The sequence below is a fragment of the Purpureocillium takamizusanense genome, chromosome 6, assembly GCF_022605165.1.
Source record: "Purpureocillium takamizusanense chromosome 6, complete sequence".
NCBI lineage: Eukaryota > Fungi > Ascomycota > Sordariomycetes > Hypocreales > Ophiocordycipitaceae > Purpureocillium > Purpureocillium takamizusanense.
Window position 1 is genome coordinate 192,990 of NC_063073.1, and position 18,642 is coordinate 211,631.

Consider the following 18,642-nt stretch of genomic DNA (forward strand, 5'->3'; position numbering starts at 1 on the left):
TGGCACGGATTTGGCGCCGCACACGACCAGGTTAGTACTAACGTACCTACAGCACTACCCTAACTAAGCTCGAGGCCCACAGCCCCTCCAAGCTTCTCGACCCCGCCATCCGTCCTTTCATCGCCCTTATCGGCAATTCTTTTGTTTGACTCACCGGTCTCGATGCCACGCGTTCGTCGTGGTCAACGCCCCTTTGACTCAACGCAGTCCTCGCATCGTTGCGATAACATCCGACAACTCGAAGCGTTCACCCCCGTTCGATCCGTGCATAGTCGCTTGTTCGACGGCAGACGACACCATGGCCGAAGACGCGACCAAGTCGATGGCCAAGCTCCAGCTTGACGAGGAGACGGGCGAGATGGTCTCCAAGGCCGAATTGAAGAAGCGCCAGCAGAAGCGTGCCAAGAAGGCGGCTCAGGAGAAGGCTCGCCAGGAGAAGGCTGCCGCCGGCCCTGCCCCCGCCGCCGCAAAACCCGCTGCGAAGCAGGAGGAACAGCCTCTCGACCCCGATGCCATGTTCAAGCAGGGCTTCCTCGTCGACGTCTACGACGACCGCCCCGCCAAGAACGTCGTAACACGTTTCCCCCCGGAACCCAACGGCTACCTTCACATTGGCCATGCCAAGGCGATTGCTATCAATTTTGGCTTCGCCAGGCACCATGGCGGCGTTTGCTACCTGCGGTACGACGACACAAATCCCGAGAAAGAGGAGGAAAGGTATTTCACAGCCATTCAGGAGATTGTCCGATGGTTGGGCTTTGAGCCCTTCAAGATTACCTACTCGAGCGACAACTTCGAGAAGCTCTATCAGATGGCCGAGAAACTGATTTCAATTGGAAAGGCCTACGTTTGTGCTTGCAGTGGTAAGATGGAGCTGGCCTCCCCCCTCTTGCCCCCTCTCTTCTGACGGCGGAAACTAACAAAATGCTGTACAGATGTCGAGATCAAGCTCCAGAGAGGTGGTGAAAAGGGTGCTCAGCCTCGCTATCGGTGCGAGCACGCTGAACAGACCGTTGACGACAACCTCACCAAGTTCCGGGACATGCGAGCCGGCAAGTACAAGCCCAAGGAGGTCTTCCTACGCATGAAGCAGGACATCACAGATGGAAACCCTCAGATGTGGGACCTGGCGGCATACCGAATCAAAACCGACACACCGCACCACAGGACAGGCTGGGACTGGAAGATCTACCCGACTTACGACTTTACACACTGCCTGTGCGACAGCTTTGAGGGTGTGACGCACTCGCTGTGTACCACCGAGTTTATTCTTAGCCGAGTTTCGTACGAATGGCTCAACAAGTCGCTCGAAGTCTATGAGCCGATGCAGAGAGAGTACGGGCGCTTGAACCTGACCGGAACAGTCCTGTCCAAGCGCAAGATCCTCAAGCTGGTTGATGAGAAGATTGTGCGCGACTGGGACGACCCTCGACTGTACACCTTGATCGCCATTCGCCGTCGTGGTGTACCTCCTGGCGCCATTCTCGAGTTCGTCAACGAGCTCGGCGTGACTACGAACATCACGACCATTCCGACCCACCGCTTCGAGCAGACCATTCGCAAGTACCTTGAGAAGACGGTACCACGACTGATGATGGTTCTCGATCCCATACCTTTGGTCATTGAGGATGCGGAACCTGTCGATGTGCAGCTGCCATTCTCCCCCAAAGACCCCAAGATGGGACACCATACCGTCAAGTTCACCCCCACCATATACATTGACAGGTCAGATTTCCGGGAGGAGGATAGCAAAGACTTTTTCCGCCTTGCGCCGGGCAAGACTGTTGGGCTCCTGAATGCTCCGTTCCCGGTGAAAGCCACCTCATTCACCAAGGATGAGGCGACCGGCAGGGTGACGGAGATTCGCGGCGTGTTTGACAAAGAGACTAAGAAGGCCAAGACGTACATCCAGTGGGTTGGAACGGAAGGCTCAAGGAAGGTGGAGGCGCGCATTCACAACGCGCTGTTCAAGTCGGAAAAGCCCGACGACGCAGAAGGCGGCTTTCTCAATGACTTGAACCCTGACAGCGAGGTCATCTATCCCGATGCCATGATCGAAGCTGGTTTCGACGAGGTGAAGCGTCGCGCGCCGTGGCCGGAAGCGGCCGGTGAGAATGAGCTTGGAAAGGGAGGACCAGAGAGTGTGCGGTTCCAGGCCATGAGAGTAGCATATTTTGTGAGTACACCCTCCGAACAAGAGCCTGCTTTTGACGCCCTTCTTGAAGACAGCCGCTAATCCAAGACTGCGCTAGGCCATGGACTCGGACAGCACAGAGGACAAGATTGTTCTCAATCGGATCGTCAGCTTAAAGGAGGATGCCGGCAAGAAGCAGTAATTGTGCGGGACATGGCAGGAAGCGATGTGTGCATGGCGTTGCGAGGTTGGAGTGATGCGGCGTGTTAGCCGTTGAAACGGGGCTCCCATGGCATTCTGTCGATAAAAGGCGTGGTAGAGTAAGGCAATTGAATTGACATGCATGCAAGTGCACGAATTCATTCCGTGTTGACGGGACGGAGCTCTGATATGATCACGCGAGACCATGACAGTTGTACGAAGTACGTGATGAAGGACTCTGTCTAGGCATCGGGCCAAACAGAGGCAAAGAACGCATTACACGACCAATTGATACCACGAAGAGTGCTTGGCACTCCTCTGAAATAGGATTCTGTGCCGTGAGCTGTAGCATTGGACCACGTCTCATCAGCATATTCGTGCTTTGTGGGTGGTGGGACAAAGCAAGTTGGTGGCGTCGCTTTGCCAATTGCCGCCCAAGTTTAGGCGCAGATCTTGCTTGTGGCTGCTGTGACTCCCACTGGAACTGGGGCCCCAGCACGACTCCGAACTTCGGCAATGTCTCAAGACACTGCCAACAAAAAGCCCGCCCCGGGCCTCAACCACCTCCCTCGTCCCAACCCGCACCCATCGTCCCTGCATCGTCACCTGCACAGCGCAACCACATTCACAATGGCCTCGAGCTCCAAACCCGAAGGAAGCATGCTATGGGGCGGCCGCTTTACCGGTGAGTGCAATTGACCCTCCAGATGGTCGCTGTCTCTCCGGAACGCTCCACGTCAGACGAGCTGGTATTGATGCTGAGCTCCAACGTCTAGGCGGCCTCGATCCCCTTATGGTCAAGTACAACGAAAGCATCTACTTCGACCGCGTCCTATACAAACAAGACATCCTCGGGAGCATTGCCTTTGCTCGCGCCAACGCCAAGGCGGGCATCATCACCCAGGACGAGTTCCAGCAGATCGAGCGTGGCCTCCGCGAGGTCGAGAAGGAATGGCAGGCGGGCACCTTCACCATTGTTCCCGGCGTCGACGAAGACATACACACAGCCAATGAGCGTCGTCTTGGCGAGATCATCGGCAAGCAGGTTGCTGGCAAGCTGCACACGGGCCGCAGTCGTAACGAGCAGGTCGTCTGCGACATGCGCATGTGGCTGCGAGACGAGCTGCGACAGATCGAGAGCCACCTCGTCGCCTTCCTCCGCGTCCTTGCCGCGCGCGCTGAGCAGGAGATTGACCTCGTCATGCCCGGCTACACGCACCTGCAGCGCGCCCAGCCGATCCGCTGGAGTCACTGGCTGCTATCGTATGGCCTGGCCTTTGCCGCAGACCTCGAGCGCCTGCGCGAAGTCATAAGCCGCGTCAACCGCAACCCGCTCGGCTGTGGCGCCCTCGCTGGCAATCCCTTTGGCCTCGACCGCGACATGATCACAAAGGAGCTGGGATTCGACGGCCTGCTGTGGAACTCAATGGGCGGAGTCGCTGACCGCGACTTCGTCACGGAGACGCTGCAGTGGGGGTCCATGCTGATGCAGCATGTCTCCCGCTGGGCGGAAGATCTCATCATCTACTCGACCGCCGAGTTTGGCTTCGTCCGCCTTGCCGACGCCTATTCTACTGGTAGCTCCCTGATGCCGCAGAAGAAGAACCCGGACAGCCTCGAGCTTCTCCGTGGCAAGAGCGGTCGCGCGTTTGGTCACATGGCGGGCTTCATGATGACGCAAAAGGGCCTGCCCAGCACGTACAACAAGGACTTGCAGGAGAGCGTGGAGCCCATGCTCGACCACGTCAAGACGGTGTCGGACAGTATTCAGATCGCCAACGGAGTCTTGGCCACCCTGACCACCAACGCCGAAAAGATGCGCGCCGCCCTGGATCCCTTCATGCTGGCGACGGACGTTGCCGACTACCTCGTCCGCAAGGGCGTGCCCTTCCGTGAGACGCACCACATCTCGGGCCGCTGCGTCGCCAAATCGGAAGAGACGGGCATCCCCATGAACGAGCTCTCGTACGAGCAGATGAAGGCTATCGACCCGCGCTTTGAGGAGGACATTTCCGAGGCCTTCAACTACGACACGAGCGTGGAGCGCCGGTCTGCCAAGGGCGGCACCAGCAAGTCGAGCGTCATGGAGCAAATCAAGGTGCTCGAGGAGATGCTTGGCTGAGCGGCCAGCCAGGAGGGACGGTGAGGTGGCGTTGTACGACGAGCAGGAGGGCCATGTACTGTAATTATTGGGAAGCAAAATGGGATGCAAAAGCGATCGATGACGAATGCCGGGCCAGGCTCGTTGCTTGTCTATTTAATGACATTCTTTACGCCGCCAAAGTGTGAATGACAACCTCGGCTCGCCCCTACTAGCCACGACTACCTTGTGCCTGGCCGGGTAACGTACCATACCAGCGAGATTCCATTTTGAATGCACGCGGCGCGGCGCGGCGCTGAAGGGTCACGGAATAGCCTTCCTATGGTGGGTGATTTGAGTTTCGGCCGCGGGCACCTCAACAGCACCGCGCGGCGAGGCCGAGCCGCCGTGGAGCCGCCTAAAAAAGCCTTCTGGCAGGAACCCGCGGATGCCACGTGCAAGGCGGCAGCGGCGGCTCTGCGTACCGGGCGCCCGTACAACCTTTTGGCGTTGAGTCGACCAACAGCAAATTGCGGCATCATTTGGTGATATGCTACGACGACGTATTTATAACTGCGTTAAGTAGACAGGTACCTACAGTAGGGAGAAGTAAGGTTAGGTACCCTGATACGAGGCGCGCCAGGGGAAGAGGAGAGAGGAGGGTCGCCGTCAATGCAAGCCGGTGAGGCAGCAGCCGCGGGAGGGGGTGAGATGTGATGCGAGACGAGACGATATGCGAGGCGAGACGAGATGAGCTGAGGTGAGGCGAGGCGAGGCGAGGCGAGGCGGATGGATGGATGGCCGCCTGGTCCGTGTACCTACAATTTAGACCGCTGCTGCCGGCGCGGTGAGACGCTCGTGGGCGCGACAGAGAGGGAGGGAGGGAGGGACGGCGCTGACGCCAATCGTCCAGGGAGGCGATGACGCCCATAGGCAGGGTCGTCCGTCAGTGGTGGACATCCCACCAATGTCGAAGTCTGATTGCATCACCTGGCTTGTGCTGAATGCCTGGCCGCCTTGAAAGGGTGCTTTGGACGTACGTAGATACCAACCTGGCATAGCAGATGGAACATGCACTGCGAGTCAGTAGGTACGGCGACATGTGCCGCGTGCAGTGCCCTTACGAGGCTCTGTCACCTCCCTCCCGCCCTTTGATCTGATCAAGCATCCAAAGATCCCTCGAGGGGACCGCTACTAATCCAAAGCAAGAATTCATGTCCCTACGTACGAAGTACTTCGTACCTATTGACATTGTCAAGGGGCGAAGGGGGAGGAGGTAGGATGGGATGGGGCGCCCCGTCTGTTTCCCCCGCGACCGCCTAGTAGCACCACGCCGCACCCCCCCTTCGACGTCGTCCAAAGGAAAGACTTGGGGGGCCAGCATGCAGGGCAACCAGGGGCCGGGCCACCCATTTTGGAGGGTGTCGGCGCCCCGGATATGGATGCGTCCATGATCTGAAATGGCCCCTGTCTGGGTGGCCACTCGGTCCCCTGGGGCCGCCGTGGGAGGCTCGCCGACACGACTCACCGCCTTCGCCATCCGCCCCCATTCGGTTTAGCGCCGTGCGATAACACCCGATAAGCCCCAATGGAGGGGTAAACCTTGCGAATTTTTTTCTCGGTTTTGCCAGCAAGGGGAGTCTGCCTGTCCCGCCCAGCGCCGCCCGCCCCCAAGGGATTGGAAGAGCGAAAAAAAAAAATCTTGTGGCTGCCCGCCGCCGCCGCTGATACCAAGAGGCCACAGCCAGGAGCCAGCGCCAGCGCCAGAGCCAGAGCCGGGGAACAGATAAAACTTGTCGCCCCCAGATTTTTCACTCCCCCTTCTCCCGTCGCTCTTGCATCCTCCTCCTCCCTTCACCTTCTTCCCTCATCCTCATCTTTTGGTCGTCCTCCTCCAAGGCGAACCGTTCCTGTCTTGTCTCTTCGTCGCCGAGTTGTTCCTTGGATCCTCCTCCACCGAACAGCCCCGCCTCGCCGATACAGATTTTCTCCCACACACAACAAAAAAAGCCGCGATAGAGCAGAGCCGATCCCTCCGTCGTCTCTGTGGGCTTTTTTCGTCACGATAGACAAAAGACTCCGGCCATAGATCTCGATAGACGCTGGGTCTCTTTTTTTGATATTTCCTCATCCTCGTCGACCCCTCACGACTAATACCCGACTACCTACCACCCGCCAACATGCCTTCCGAAAACGCTCAGTCCGTCAAGGTCCTTGACGAGCTCTTCCAGAAGCTCACCGTCTCCAAGGAGGCGGCCGAGATCAAGGAGTCCTCCAACGAGCTCGCCAGCTTCATCAACGGTCGCATTGAGGACCAGGATGTCCCCAACAAGTGAGTCTTGCTGCCCCTTGCTTCTGCTGCTTCTGCCGCCATCGCCCCCCATGTCTGCGCTACGCTGCGTTGCGCTACGCACAAAGGAGAGCCGCTGTGGCCAAAAAACTTTTTTTTCTTGCCGGGACCAGCGACCACGCACACACCCCGCCTTCCCAACTGGTCGCTACCGCCGCCGCCCGCTCGGCACCCCAAAATATACCCCGCCAATCAGCCTCCGTCAGTGCTGTCCACCGCCTGTGCCTCAGGGGCCCGATTGGCGCTCTGGCCAGGTTGCATGCAGCGCATCGTGGGACCGAGAACAACGGATGGCGGTAGTTTCGTTGCATTTCTGCAGGACGCTAACCAAACCTTTTTTTTTGGCAGGACCATTGAGAACCTGCAGAAGCAGCTCGCCAACAAGAAGGATGCTCTCGCCCGCGAGAGGGCCTGCACGGCCATCGAGGCCATCGCCTCGCACTCCGAGGTTTCCGCCTCCGTCGAGCCTTACCTCGTTGTCCTCCTGCCCACCCTCCTGGCTGCCGTCGGCGACAAGATCACCGCCGTCAAGAATGCCGCCAGCGCTGCTGTCATCGCCATTGCTGGCGCCATCAGCGGCAACGCCGCCAAGGCTGCCCTCCCCGCCATCATGGACTCTCTCCGCAACGCCCAGAAGTGGCCCGAGAAGATGACTGCTCTCGACTTCATCGACGCCCTCGTCAAGACGGCCCCCGCTCAGCTGGCTTACCGCGTCCCTGAGCTGATTCCCGTCGTCTCCGAGTCCATGTGGGATACCAAGAAGGAGGTCAAGGAGCGCGCCTACAAGACCATGGAGCAGATCTGCCAGTTGATTGTCAACAGGGATATCGAGCGCTTCATTCCTGAGCTCATCAAGTGTATTGCCAAGCCTGAGAACGTCCCCGAGACCGTTCACCTGCTCGGTGCCACCACCTTCGTCACCGAGGTCCAGGAGCCCACCCTGGCCCTCATGGTTCCCCTGCTGGATCGTGGTCTGGCCGAGCGCGAGACCGCCATCAAGCGTAAGGCTGCCGTCATCGTCGACAACATGTGCAAGCTCGTCGATGACCCCAACATCGTCGCTCCCTTCTTGCCCAAGATGATGCCGGGTCTCCAGAAGAACTACGACAACCTGGCTGATCCTGAGGCCCGTGAGAAGACCAAGCAGGCCCTCGACACGCTCACCCGCGTCGGCAACGTCAAGGACGGAAAGATCCCCGAGGCTCGCAACGACGGCGACCTCAACATCGTCCTCGGCAAGCTCAAGGACGTCCTGACCCCCAAGTACGGCAACTACCTCGCGAAGATGGGCCCCGTCGCCGAGTACATTGCTGCCATTGCTGGCCAGCTCGTCGACGAGAAGGAGAGCGAGGCCATGATCTGGGTCGAGAACCTCAAGCCCTACATGGCCGTCATCACCGGCATTGACAACTCCGAGGTTGTCGTTGACACCCTCCGCAAGCGCGCCTCCCCCGGCGCCGCTGAGGAGGAGGAGCAGGAGGCTGACGAGGAGGAGGGTGAGGATCTCTGCAACTGCACCTTCTCCCTTGCCTACGGTGCCAAGATCCTGCTCAACCAGACTCATCTCCGCCTCAAGCGTGGTCAGCGCTATGGTCTCTGCGGCCCCAACGGTTCCGGCAAGTCCACTCTGATGCGTGCCATCAACAACGAGCAGGTCGAGGGCTTCCCCAAGCAGAGCGAGGTCAAGACCGTCTTCGTCGAGCACGACCTTGATTCCGCCGATACTGAGATGACCACCATTGACTGGACCATGAAGAAGCTCAAGGAGGCTGGTGTCCAGACCACCCAGGACGACGTCGAGAAGCAGCTCAACGACTTCGGCTTCACCGACGCCATGGTCAAGGGTGAGATCACGGCCCTTTCCGGTGGTTGGAAGATGAAGCTGGCCCTGTGCCGTGCCGTCTTCGAGGCTCCCGATATTCTGCTGCTCGACGAGCCTACCAACCACTTGGACGTGAAGAACGTCAAGTGGCTCGAGGAGTACCTCATCAACTCCCCTTGCACGTCCATCATCGTCTCCCACGACTCGGGTTTCCTCGACAACGTCTGCCAGCACATCGTCCACTACGAGCGCTTCAAGCTCAAGCGCTACCGTGGTAACCTGGCCGAGTTCGTCAAGCGTGTTCCCTCGGCCAAGTCGTACTACGAGCTTGGTGCGTCCGAGATGGAGTTCACCTTCCCTGAGCCCGGTTTCCTTGAGGGTGTCAAGACCAAGGCCAAGGCCATCCTGCGTGCCACCAAGATGTCCTTCCAGTACCCCGGTACCTCGAAGCCCCAGATCCAGGACATCACCTTCCAGTGCTCTCTCGGCTCCCGTATTGCCGTCATTGGCCCCAACGGTGCCGGCAAGTCTACGCTGATCAACGTCCTGACCGGTGAGCTCATCCCCACTGAGGGTGAGATCTACCAGCACGAGAACATTCGTATCGCCTACATCAAGCAGCACGCCTTCGCCCACATCGATAACCACCTGGACTCGACTCCTTCCGAGTATATCCAGTGGCGATTCCAGACTGGCGAGGATCGCGAGACCATGGACCGTGCCAACAAGATCATCACCGAGGCCGACGAGAAGGCCATGGACAAGATCTTCAAGATCGAGGGCACCCAGCGCCGTGTCATTGGCATCAACTCGCGCAGAAAGTTCAAGAACAGCTACGAGTACGAGTGTTCGTTCGCTCTGGGTGAGAACGTCGGCATGAAGGGTGAGCGCTGGACGCCCATGATGACGGCCGACAACGTCTGGCTGCCCCGCAGCGAGCTCCTGGCTTCCCATCAGAAGATGGTTGCCGATGTGGACATGAAGGAGGCTCTGGCCTCTGGCCAGTTCCGCCCCCTGGTCCGCAAGGAGATTGAGGCCCACTGCGCCAACTTTGGCCTCGACGCCGAGCTGGTCTCTCACTCCCGCATGCGTGGTCTGTCTGGTGGCCAGCGTGTCAAGACCGTCTTGGCCGCCTGCTCGTGGCAGCGACCCCATCTGATCGTCCTCGACGAGCCCACCAACTACCTGGACCGTGACTCCCTGGGTGCTCTGTCCAAGGCCCTCAAGAAGTTTGAGGGTGGTGTGATCATCATTACCCACTCTGCCGAGTTCACCAAGGACTTGACTGAGGAAGTCTGGGCTGTCATGGACGGCAAGATGACGCCCTCTGGTCACAACTGGGTGTCGGGCCAGGGCTCCGGCCCCCGCCTCAAGCAGGGTGACGACGATGAGGAGGACAAGTTTGACGCCATGGGCAACAAGATTGTCACGACCAAGAAGAAGGCCAAGCTGACCTCTTCCGAGGCTCGTAAGAAGAAGAAGGGTAAGCCTACCTTGTCTATTTGCCTCTTTTGACTACGAAGCATCAAGCTAACAAATTTTGTTTACAGAGCGTATGGCTCGCCGCAAGCGCGGTGAGGAGGTCTTCAGCGATGAGGACGAATAAGCGATACGCACCGACCGCGCGGCGCTGCATTGTGACGAGCGTTCTCTTTTTCTCTTACGACAATACCATGTTCTAATTTTCTTTTGTCATGTCATGCGCGGGATGGAAAAGAACAAAAGTTGTGATGGTTCTGGGAATGGGTTTGACGACCAGGCCACGCCGGAGCTGGCCTCGCACTAGATGTTATTGCCATCTGTTGGCCCTTTACTAGATGTTGCCGCCCGTGGAAACCTTGGGGGCCCGGCTTGGTTGGGATTGGAGGACCCTGATTGTGCCGAGGCTCTCGGGCTGCGGGTTGGAGGATGATAGACGGTAGAAGTTCAATTTCTAGATCATCTGTCAAGCCGTTGTTGTTGTTGTTGACGGGGTGATGAGATGCACGTTTATACCGGGACGGGCCGCAACATGTCTGTTCGCCCTCGTTGTCCTGCGCCATTAATGCCTGAAGGTAGCAAGTAGGTATATGCATGCACACATAATGTCTATTACGTCCCTTGGTCCGTACATGTCAACGAAAGGGGCAGAACCGCCAGGCCGCCTATCACTGCACAAGCAAGCACCGACAGCCAGGTGAAACGCGCCCTTGACGCAAACGCTCTTTACAGATACGGTCGAGCCTAGACCAACGCACCATGTGCAGGTCGAGCAAGGCCCGAACACGAGGGAGCCTAGGGATCGCGCGCCCGCCTCGCACGACCCCAGCCAGCGCCAGGCGAAGGGCAGCACGGCGGACGCAAAAATGCCGAGCCGAGTCCGCATCGCCGAGCCGGGGCGAACGGGCTTCACGCACATACGGAGATGGCTGCTGGCTTCGGGGAGGGGGCGGGGCAGAGGAGGGGGTGAGGGATGGGCGCGCGCCGTTGTAACTTTTCTTGGTGTTGTTCGTTATCGTCGATGCTTTGTCCAGCAGCAAGCAAGCAAGCAAGCCTCTTGTCACCCGCTCGTTATCATCCCGAGAATCGGCCCCAACATTAACTAGTCCGGAGTCCGTACGTATCCGTGTGGACGTCGGGGAGTTGGTACGTATTTCCGCCATATGGGAACTCGGAGGCCAGTCGGACAAGAGAGAGTGAGAGAGTGAGATGGAGGCTGGATGGATGGATGGAGGTTCGGAGTCCGGGTAGTTGCCGGTCAGGTGACCGGCGGGGAGGCGGATATTTGGCCGTGATCTTTTTTTGGAAGACGACACACGACGACGACGACGACGGGAAACTATTGTCAACATGCCCGCTGCACGTTTTCTTCCTTGTAGTGCGTATGGGACCTGCAGTATTCTCCGTCCGGGTATATGTGCGGGTGGTGATGATGGGGCGGGGGGGGGGGGGGGGTGTAACTCCGGGAGGCGACAAGGGACATCACGGGAGTCGGGAGGGTTTTGTCGTGGTCAATGTGCAGAGTACACGATACTTGCTTGGCTCGAAGGGACTATCGGTCGGCCGTCTGGCCGGTGTTTCTGTCACTTGCAAGGGGTACTCTTGTCTCTGGAGCGCGAGTCTATCTCATGTATCGTGCCGTACCGTACCGTACTATAACTGGCAGCTCGTAGTTCTCTCTCTGGCTCTCTCTCTCTCTCTCTCTGCGTGCACCTGTTCGTTGATGTCTGCTTCACTAACTCCCACCTCACCAGCCTGTCTATCATCATCCTGCCCCTCGTCTACCGCTCGGCAAGGAACGGGACTGACCACGGGTGGGGATCTACAAGCGGGACAAGGTCTGCGCCCTTCATGGCTTCCTACTTTCTTGTTCCCATCTCACCGCCCGCGCCCGTGCCCGTGCCCGTGCCCAGTTGAAAGGAGATGCTACATACGTGCTATCAGCCGAGAGGGAGCCACTTGTGCGCCCCCGTGCGCGCACGATGGGATGAAGGCGCCGCGGGGGCGCGCGGACACGACATGCTCCGTGCTTCGTAGAGCACCCGCGCGGGGGAAGGAGGGGGTGTGCCTTCCTATGTCTCTTGCCGAGAAAGGAAAAGATAATAGCAGTAGTAACAGTAGTTGGTAGATACGACAGGGGGGGTAATCGAGAAAAAGGGGGCAGGCGTGTGCGTACCGCGTGCTGGCGTTTCATCCAATCGTCTAGATAGGATAGAAGGCGGTTCGCCAGCTCGGGAGTGGCCCCGGTGTCACTGCCATGTATACTCTGTGCGTACATGCGTATCTCGCAAACACATACATACTTCGTACACCATGCACGCACGCACGCACGCACGCACGCATGCATGCATGCATACTGAGGTTGTGCCTGACGGGGGTGGGTAGGTAGACAGGGCGACGACGAAGACGGGGATGCGTTGGCGACGCAGCAGCAGCTTCGAGGAGAGAGAAGGGGGGGGGGGGGGGCGGAAGACAAGGGGGAGAGGGGGAGTGGCTTTTAGCAATGCATAGTACCGTCTAGTAGGAAACGTACATACAGCACCTCGGATAGTAGCTGCGGACATGTATGCCCCTTGAAGCCGGCCAGTCATCCATAGTCAACATCCAGAATCCCGCCTTGAGCATACCAAGACACCACAACAGGGATATTCCCATCCTCTCCGCCATCCCCGTCTCGACCTTCATCATGCGCAGCCACCGCGACGGTACCGTACGGTACAGTACATGGCAATATAAAACAGTACGTAGTTCGTATCATGGATCGCAGACATCACCTACATACACTTGCATCGCGTGCCCGAACGCGAAGTGAGGGGGCCGGTTGACCAAAAGGCCCCCCTCGACAACACCAACAACAACATATACTTGTATACATCTCTCAATGGAAGCGAGAAAGACAACACCGCAGCCACCGCACCGGGCACCTCCATGGGCAGTATAACACGCACGCCCGTCTTCCCCCCCCGCCTGAGACTCGGCGCGACGCTATAGCAGCACGCACGCACGCGCCCACGGACATATCCCCCCCTTCTCCCCTTTCTCCCAGCATCACCACCCTTCTTCCCACCAACAGCACTTCACGCATTACCAACACGGGTGACGAGGTAACTACCAGTAACTGGGTCCCTGCCCCTTCCCCCATCCGTGCGGTGGCGGTAGCCGCCCGTCACTTCTCTTCCCTCCTCCTCGCTCTTCTTCTCTTAGATAGTACAGTAACTACTACGTAAAAAACTTGGGGAACATGGCCGACTTCCCCCCTCCCCCACACAGAGACACGGACGCCACCACCCTCAACTCGTCGGCTCGTCGGGGTTCAGCCCGCTAGGCAGCAGGAAACTTCCAAGAGCACAACCCGTTGTTGTTGAAAAACCCCGGGACTTCTCCGAGCTTCCCCATGTTCCATTGCCCCCTGCCCCCTGCCCCCTGCTCCAGCCCAGCCCGACCCGGTGGCACGCGCACAAACCACTGTACCCCAGCTTGCGCTCCGACGCCCGCTGCGGCCCGTTCTGGGGTCACTCTGCCCTGTGATGTGACGTCGGGCGTGCTTGACAGGGCCGCTCTCACGTCCCAGCTGCATCCCTTGGCCCTTGACTACGTGCATCCTTTCTTCGGCCAGACTCGAACAAACGCAGGCAGCGGCAGTCTACCTCACCTCATGTACATGGCGCGAACGAGACGGCCCGGTCCACACTCGGTTTCCAAGGAAATTCATCTTAGAAATCTTCAAGTTCATATTCTCATGCCACTTGGGGTATAAAACATCGCCTAGGCACATTGTCCCAGATCTAGAAGCCACGGTCCCATCCATGTACGTAATGTCACTGTACCCAAATCACAGCGGCGCACCAATTTACAAACACGGCCGCACCGACTGTGAGGCGGCAGAGCGGCAAGACATGTACGTCCCGCGCTCTGCGCCATATGCGCCAGACCTTACATCACCTGCTCGTCCGGGTCTCTCTTCTTGCGCCCAATGCCCACAAGTCGGAGCATTTCCTCCCAGAAGCCAGACGGCTTCTGCGTGAACGTAGCCTCGTACCGGTCGATCGTCGGCCTTTCCCACACCAGGTCTGCCTCCAGAGGCTTGACAAACTTGGTCCTCTTGAGAAGCTTCCACCCGAAGAACAGAACCGGAGCGAGAATCTGCATCGTGTAGTGGCGGAAGAAGCCGTCGACGCTCCACGGCGTGAAGGCTCCGTATCCATAGAAAATGACCACCAGGGTCTGGATAAAGAGCGCAATATAGGCGCAGTAGGGCTGGCCCCATCCGTAGTAAGGCAACGACTTGCGGTCGACACCCTGTGCCTGGCAGGCGCGGTAGTAAAAGATAAACGTCACCGACATGACGAGGTAGTCAATGATGCCACCCGCCGTGATGAGGCTGACCAGCCAGTCGAGAACCTTGGCGGAACCGTTGCCGACCTGCAAGAATGACAGGAACGGGAAGCACATGACGACAAGGAAGCAATAGATGGGTACACCATTGCTCCAGCACTTGCGCAGGATAGGCGGCGCACGACCTTCCAGGGCGAGGCCGTAGAGCGACCGCGTCGCACAGTACGTGTACGTGTTGCCGGCCGAGAAAATGGACGTGAACATCAGAGCGTTGACGATGTCGGGCAGCACCGAGATGCCCAGGTTCTGCATGGCAATGACATAAGGGGAAGCAGCGGCGTTGTCGGCCGACGCATTGCCGTCCAAGATATCCTTGAGAATCCGGTTGTTGTACGGGACAACAATACCGACGCAAAGGGCGCTGCCGAAGAAGAAGATGCCAAACCGCCAGTAAATCGTCTTGAAGGCGGCCTTGATGTAGATTCGGGGTCGCTTGGCTTCGGCAGCCACCATGGAGATGTACTCGGGCCCGACCACGGCGAAGGCAGCGTTCCAGAGCGCGCCGAGGAAACCCTCAAATTGACCGAGCGAATTCTTAGTGTGGTATTCGGCAAAGGCACCGGGATCTCTCCAGTAACGGAAGCCATATCGGTCGTTGGCGGGGTTGCCGCCCAGCATAGTGACAAAGGTGAAGAAGAAGAGCATGAAGATCAGAATGACCTTGCCGCCCGAGAGCCAAAATTCAGCCTCACCGTAGCCACGTACAGCGAGGATATTGATTGCACTACAAGTTCGGTGATTCATGTTTAGCATGCAATCTTGTCTTTGGCGAGGGGGAGGGGGGGCTGAGGGGGGATTAGGAGGGCGACCCGCCAGGCTAGGGGTGCGGGCGACGCCGATTCCCTCTCCTCACACCTCAACTTGACAGCACAAGGTCTTACGCATAGGCAATGATGACTCCGGCGCAAATACCAGCGGTTGGGCCGGGCTCTTTCATCTTGGGCTCCCAGTACGAGAGGACGAGGTTGAGGGCCGTAATCTCAAAAGGGATGAGCAATGCCTCGTAGAGGAAGAAGTTCCACCCAGCCATGAAGCCGAAGGCGTCGTCGACCCAGTGGCCAGCCAGGCGGATGAATCCACCGGACACGGGCATAAGTGTCGTCATTTCAGCGACCGAGTTGTTGACACATGCAAGGACCAGGGGGTAGATGGTGTAGGCCAGGAGCAGGCTGCCCGGGCCACCCAGGGCGAGACCATTGCCGATACTGACGAAGAGTGCGGTGCCAATGGAGCCGCCAATGGCAATGAGCTGGATTTGGCGGTTGTTGAGACGTCGGTGAAGGCCATCGGCATTGTCATCTAAATGGGTGGAGACGAGGTCGCCCACCTCGGGGGATCCGGGGATCTTAGACTGTTTCTCCTCGTCCGTGGTCGCCATGTTGGCGGTTGTCGCAGCGCGATTGCCGAGCTCACGAAGACGCAAAATCGGAATTGCGACGGGCCACGACCCGAGGTCAAGAAGGAGAGAATTGGGGACTCGTGGCTCGACGGGCCAGCGTCGACAAGCGCAAGCTCGTGCGGCTACACACACACAAGCACAATGGCGAGGTGGGTGAGGCTCGGGGGACGGTGTAAGTAGAATGAGACGCCAGTCGCGAAAGCGAAGGCGGGATGGGTGAGGAGCAGAGGGGGGGGGGAGGGAGAAAGGGGAGGAAGGAAGGACGCGGATGTATCAAGAGGGGAAAAAGGAAGGAAGAGATCCCAGGAAAGAAGAATGGGTGAGAGATGTGGGCGACAAGAGTATATACGTCAGTTCCACGGGGAGAAGGAGCGACTCTCCAAGTTGTTCACCCTGCTGGGACTGGGACTGGGACGGAAGGCAGCGGCACACACACACACACACACACACACACACACACACAAAACAGATGGAACAAAGTCCCAAGTCCATCGTAGCTGGTACCCGGGTGCAGGGGTACCACATGACGGTCCGTCGTCACTGGACAATACGCATCTTTTGCGGTTCCCGTCGCCTGCTCTCAGTCGGCCAGAGGGAAAAAGAGGCGCCAGCCGGGGCCGACAGGGTCTGTCCGAAGTGGGGAACAGCTGAGTGCTGCAGCGCTACTCGACGATACATGGTACATGATACCTAGGTCGGCCGGCGTTGCTGGTTTTGGGAGAAAGGCGGGGGGGGGTTCTGGAGGTCACCACAGGGGGGTGCGCAGTGGCCAACAGGCGGGCTTGGCGGGCTGGCTGCGATGCGTTTTTAGCCTTCAGGCGTCCTCCACCGCTGCGGGGCCCCTGATGCTGGGTTTTTTGGGTACCTTGGATGCCCGGGCCTCATTGCTCCGGACATGTCTCTCTGCCCTGCCTGCCTGTAGTACCTCACAGCACAATGGCTGTGGTTTTTGTCGCGCACCCACCTGGGCATACAGCCTGCACCACCCACACCAGGCGGGCGTGGGCGATGCGCTAACGCGACGCTAACGGCCACATGTACCGCTGCGGTACCGCTGCGTGCTGCTGAGGTCTCTGTTGGCGCAGACCTCCTGCCCTCCATCTCCCCCGCGAAAGAGAGCAGGATCAACGCCTGTCGCAGGGATGAGCCACGCTTCTCGGGCGCTGCATGCCTGCCGCTGACGGGCGGGCACAGCATGGTGGTGCTGCACGCGCAGCAATTGCGTTCAGCTCTTGCAACGCCAAGCAAGGGGACATGGGCGACCGGGCAGCCCTGGCGCCGCAGCGGGCATGGTCGACCGGGGGGGGGGGGACGGGGGGCCCGCGCACGCGAGCGCTGCTGGGCTGGGCTCCTTCCGGCGGCGGCCTCGACAACCTACTGAATCAGTACTTCCGACACTACACTGCCCTGAACCGCACCGCACTGCCTGCATGCGGCGGCGAGCGACGCAGGCGAGACCGGTAGCGTCGCGCCGGCAGTAACTTTGGCCGTATGTCGCCCGCCACAGATCGGAGATGGCCTAAAGCGCCTAATCGCAGGAGAGACATGACTTTTGTGGCGAAGTTGCGGAGCGGCCGCGTCTGCGACGCAAATGCGGCGGCGGCGGCGGCGGCAGGAGCAGCAGTAGCACCCGGGAGGTTTTTTTATCTTGGCTCCTGTCGGCCAGGCGGTGCCAGGTCCTGTACCTCGACCTGCAACCTGCTGCAGCGCCTTGGTGCCCTGCTGTTCAGTGTGGAGCCTGCGCCACAGCCAACCACCAAGTCGACATCTGCCCCACCTGCTTCCTGAGGAGGGTGAGTGCGACGGGTGGATCGCAAGATGCGTGGTAGTACCTGTAGTTGATGGAAGGATGTAACGACTAGCCTAATGTAAAGGGTACAAGTACAACCAAGTTCGTGACCTGATTTGAGTGGTCGCTACTGCCGCCGCCGGAGAGGTTCTGGAAGCCCGCCATTGCTTCTTTCGCCTTTTTATTTTGTTTCGGAGTCGGCGAACGTGCCGCCATGGTTCACTTAGAGTTGAGCTGCGACCTCGACCCTACGCCACCGCCCACGCCGGAGCCTGGCGCGACGGGCATTGACAGCAACTGCAACTACTTTCCTAGGTACGTCTACGAAGGTGAAGTTGGTGGAAGGAGTGCTACTGTACCTTCGGAGGTACGTGCCTTGCTACTTTCACGGACCCATTTCTGCGCTGGACCTCGCTGACCCCATGGGCCATGTCCCACCTGCACCACCTACCACGCACGAGGACTCGAGTACCCTGGCATCTACGTATAGGCATTCGAATCCCAATAGCAATGTGCCCGCACGTGCGAGTAGCCCCACGAGATGGCTGATGGAAGAGTACCTAGGTGTGCGCGTAGGCGAACAGGGGCGAACCTTGCCGAGACGGCAGCAAAGGCTTGGCGGGTTCCCTTTCCCTCGCAGTAAAAGTCCCTGACCCGGCGAGCCTGTTGCTGTCTCTCGGCTTCAACCGACAAACGGGAGGAGCCAGCCAGCGGCACATGACATGGCGACGCTGTCGGGCTTCTGGCACGACCGACGACATGCTCTTTTCCCAACGGCGGGCTGAGGTTTCGCGGCGTCGTGCCCAGGGAGAACGAGGAGGCCCAGGACCTGCGATCTGCGTCGGGATACATGGGCAATACTTGTCTATAGCGGGACATGTATCGAATTCGCCCGCTGCGGCGTCACGACGACGACGCCCGCCTCCAGAGCTGACCGGTAGTCTGCACGACATGCGGGCCGCAGGAACGCTACTGGGTACTACTAATCGTTGC

At 59.0% G+C, this 18,642-nt stretch overlaps 4 protein-coding genes across 5 annotated transcripts; 3 read left to right on the forward strand and 1 right to left on the reverse strand.

The window, feature by feature from the left end:
* Positions 1 to 114: 114 nt before the first annotated feature.
* On the forward strand, positions 115 to 2,484 carry GLN4_1 (Glutamine--tRNA ligase). Its single transcript, XM_047987935.1, has 3 exons — positions 115 to 863; positions 936 to 2,176; positions 2,253 to 2,484. Exons 1-3 carry the CDS (start codon positions 299 to 301, stop codon positions 2,334 to 2,336), a joined length of 1,890 nt encoding a protein of 629 aa, XP_047843926.1. The 5' UTR covers positions 115 to 298; the 3' UTR covers positions 2,337 to 2,484.
* Positions 2,485 to 2,866: 382 nt separating this feature from the next.
* JDV02_006532 (Argininosuccinate lyase) lies at positions 2,867 to 4,587 on the forward strand. Its single transcript, XM_047987936.1, has 2 exons — positions 2,867 to 3,020; positions 3,112 to 4,587. The coding sequence occupies exons 1-2, from the start codon at positions 2,966 to 2,968 to the stop codon at positions 4,455 to 4,457; spliced, it is 1,401 nt and encodes a 466-aa protein (XP_047843927.1). The 5' UTR covers positions 2,867 to 2,965; the 3' UTR covers positions 4,458 to 4,587.
* Positions 4,588 to 6,249: 1,662 nt separating this feature from the next.
* Positions 6,250 to 10,612, forward strand: TEF3 (translational elongation factor EF-1 alpha). Its single transcript, XM_047987937.1, has 3 exons — positions 6,250 to 6,747; positions 7,114 to 10,070; positions 10,138 to 10,612. The coding sequence occupies exons 1-3, from the start codon at positions 6,596 to 6,598 to the stop codon at positions 10,191 to 10,193; spliced, it is 3,165 nt and encodes a 1,054-aa protein (XP_047843928.1). The 5' UTR covers positions 6,250 to 6,595; the 3' UTR covers positions 10,194 to 10,612.
* Positions 10,613 to 13,756: 3,144 nt separating this feature from the next.
* JDV02_006534 (uncharacterized protein) lies at positions 13,757 to 16,160 on the reverse strand. Of its 2 annotated transcripts, XM_047987938.1 has the most exons (2): positions 15,343 to 16,160; positions 13,757 to 15,185 (listed from the first exon to the last, which is right to left on the reverse strand). In XM_047987938.1, exons 1-2 carry the CDS (start codon positions 15,837 to 15,839, stop codon positions 14,000 to 14,002), a joined length of 1,683 nt encoding a protein of 560 aa, XP_047843929.1. In that variant the 5' UTR covers positions 15,840 to 16,160; the 3' UTR covers positions 13,757 to 13,999. The 2 variants fall into 2 exon arrangements, with proteins under 2 accessions (XP_047843929.1, XP_047843930.1); XM_047987939.1 differs by having other exon boundaries at positions 13,757 to 16,160.
* Between the last annotated feature and the right edge of the window lie 2,482 nt (positions 16,161 to 18,642).

Excerpts from the sequence above, each read along its gene's own strand:
- GLN4_1 (XM_047987935.1), top strand. The coding sequence starts at position 299 with ATGGCCGAAGACGCGACCAAGTCGATGGCCAAGCTCCAGCTTGACGAG. Across the intron at positions 864-935 it reads CTACGTTTGTGCTTGCAGTG|ATGTCGAGATCAAGCTCCAG; the intron begins GTAAGATGGAGC and ends AATGCTGTACAG. Across the intron at positions 2,177-2,252 it reads CCATGAGAGTAGCATATTTT|GCCATGGACTCGGACAGCAC; the intron begins GTGAGTACACCC and ends AGACTGCGCTAG.
- TEF3 (XM_047987937.1), top strand. The coding sequence starts at position 6,596 with ATGCCTTCCGAAAACGCTCAGTCCGTCAAGGTCCTTGACGAGCTCTTC. Across the intron at positions 6,748-7,113 it reads GACCAGGATGTCCCCAACAA|GACCATTGAGAACCTGCAGA; the intron begins GTGAGTCTTGCT and ends TTTTTTTGGCAG. Across the intron at positions 10,071-10,137 it reads GGCTCGTAAGAAGAAGAAGG|AGCGTATGGCTCGCCGCAAG; the intron begins GTAAGCCTACCT and ends TTTTGTTTACAG.
- JDV02_006532 (XM_047987936.1), top strand. The coding sequence starts at position 2,966 with ATGGCCTCGAGCTCCAAACCCGAAGGAAGCATGCTATGGGGCGGCCGC. Across the intron at positions 3,021-3,111 it reads ATGGGGCGGCCGCTTTACCG|GCGGCCTCGATCCCCTTATG; the intron begins GTGAGTGCAATT and ends TCCAACGTCTAG.
- JDV02_006534 (XM_047987938.1), bottom strand. The coding sequence starts at position 15,839 with ATGGCGACCACGGACGAGGAGAAACAGTCTAAGATCCCCGGATCCCCC. Across the intron at positions 15,186-15,342 it reads GGAGTCATCATTGCCTATGC|TGCAATCAATATCCTCGCTG; the intron begins GTAAGACCTTGT and ends CCGAACTTGTAG.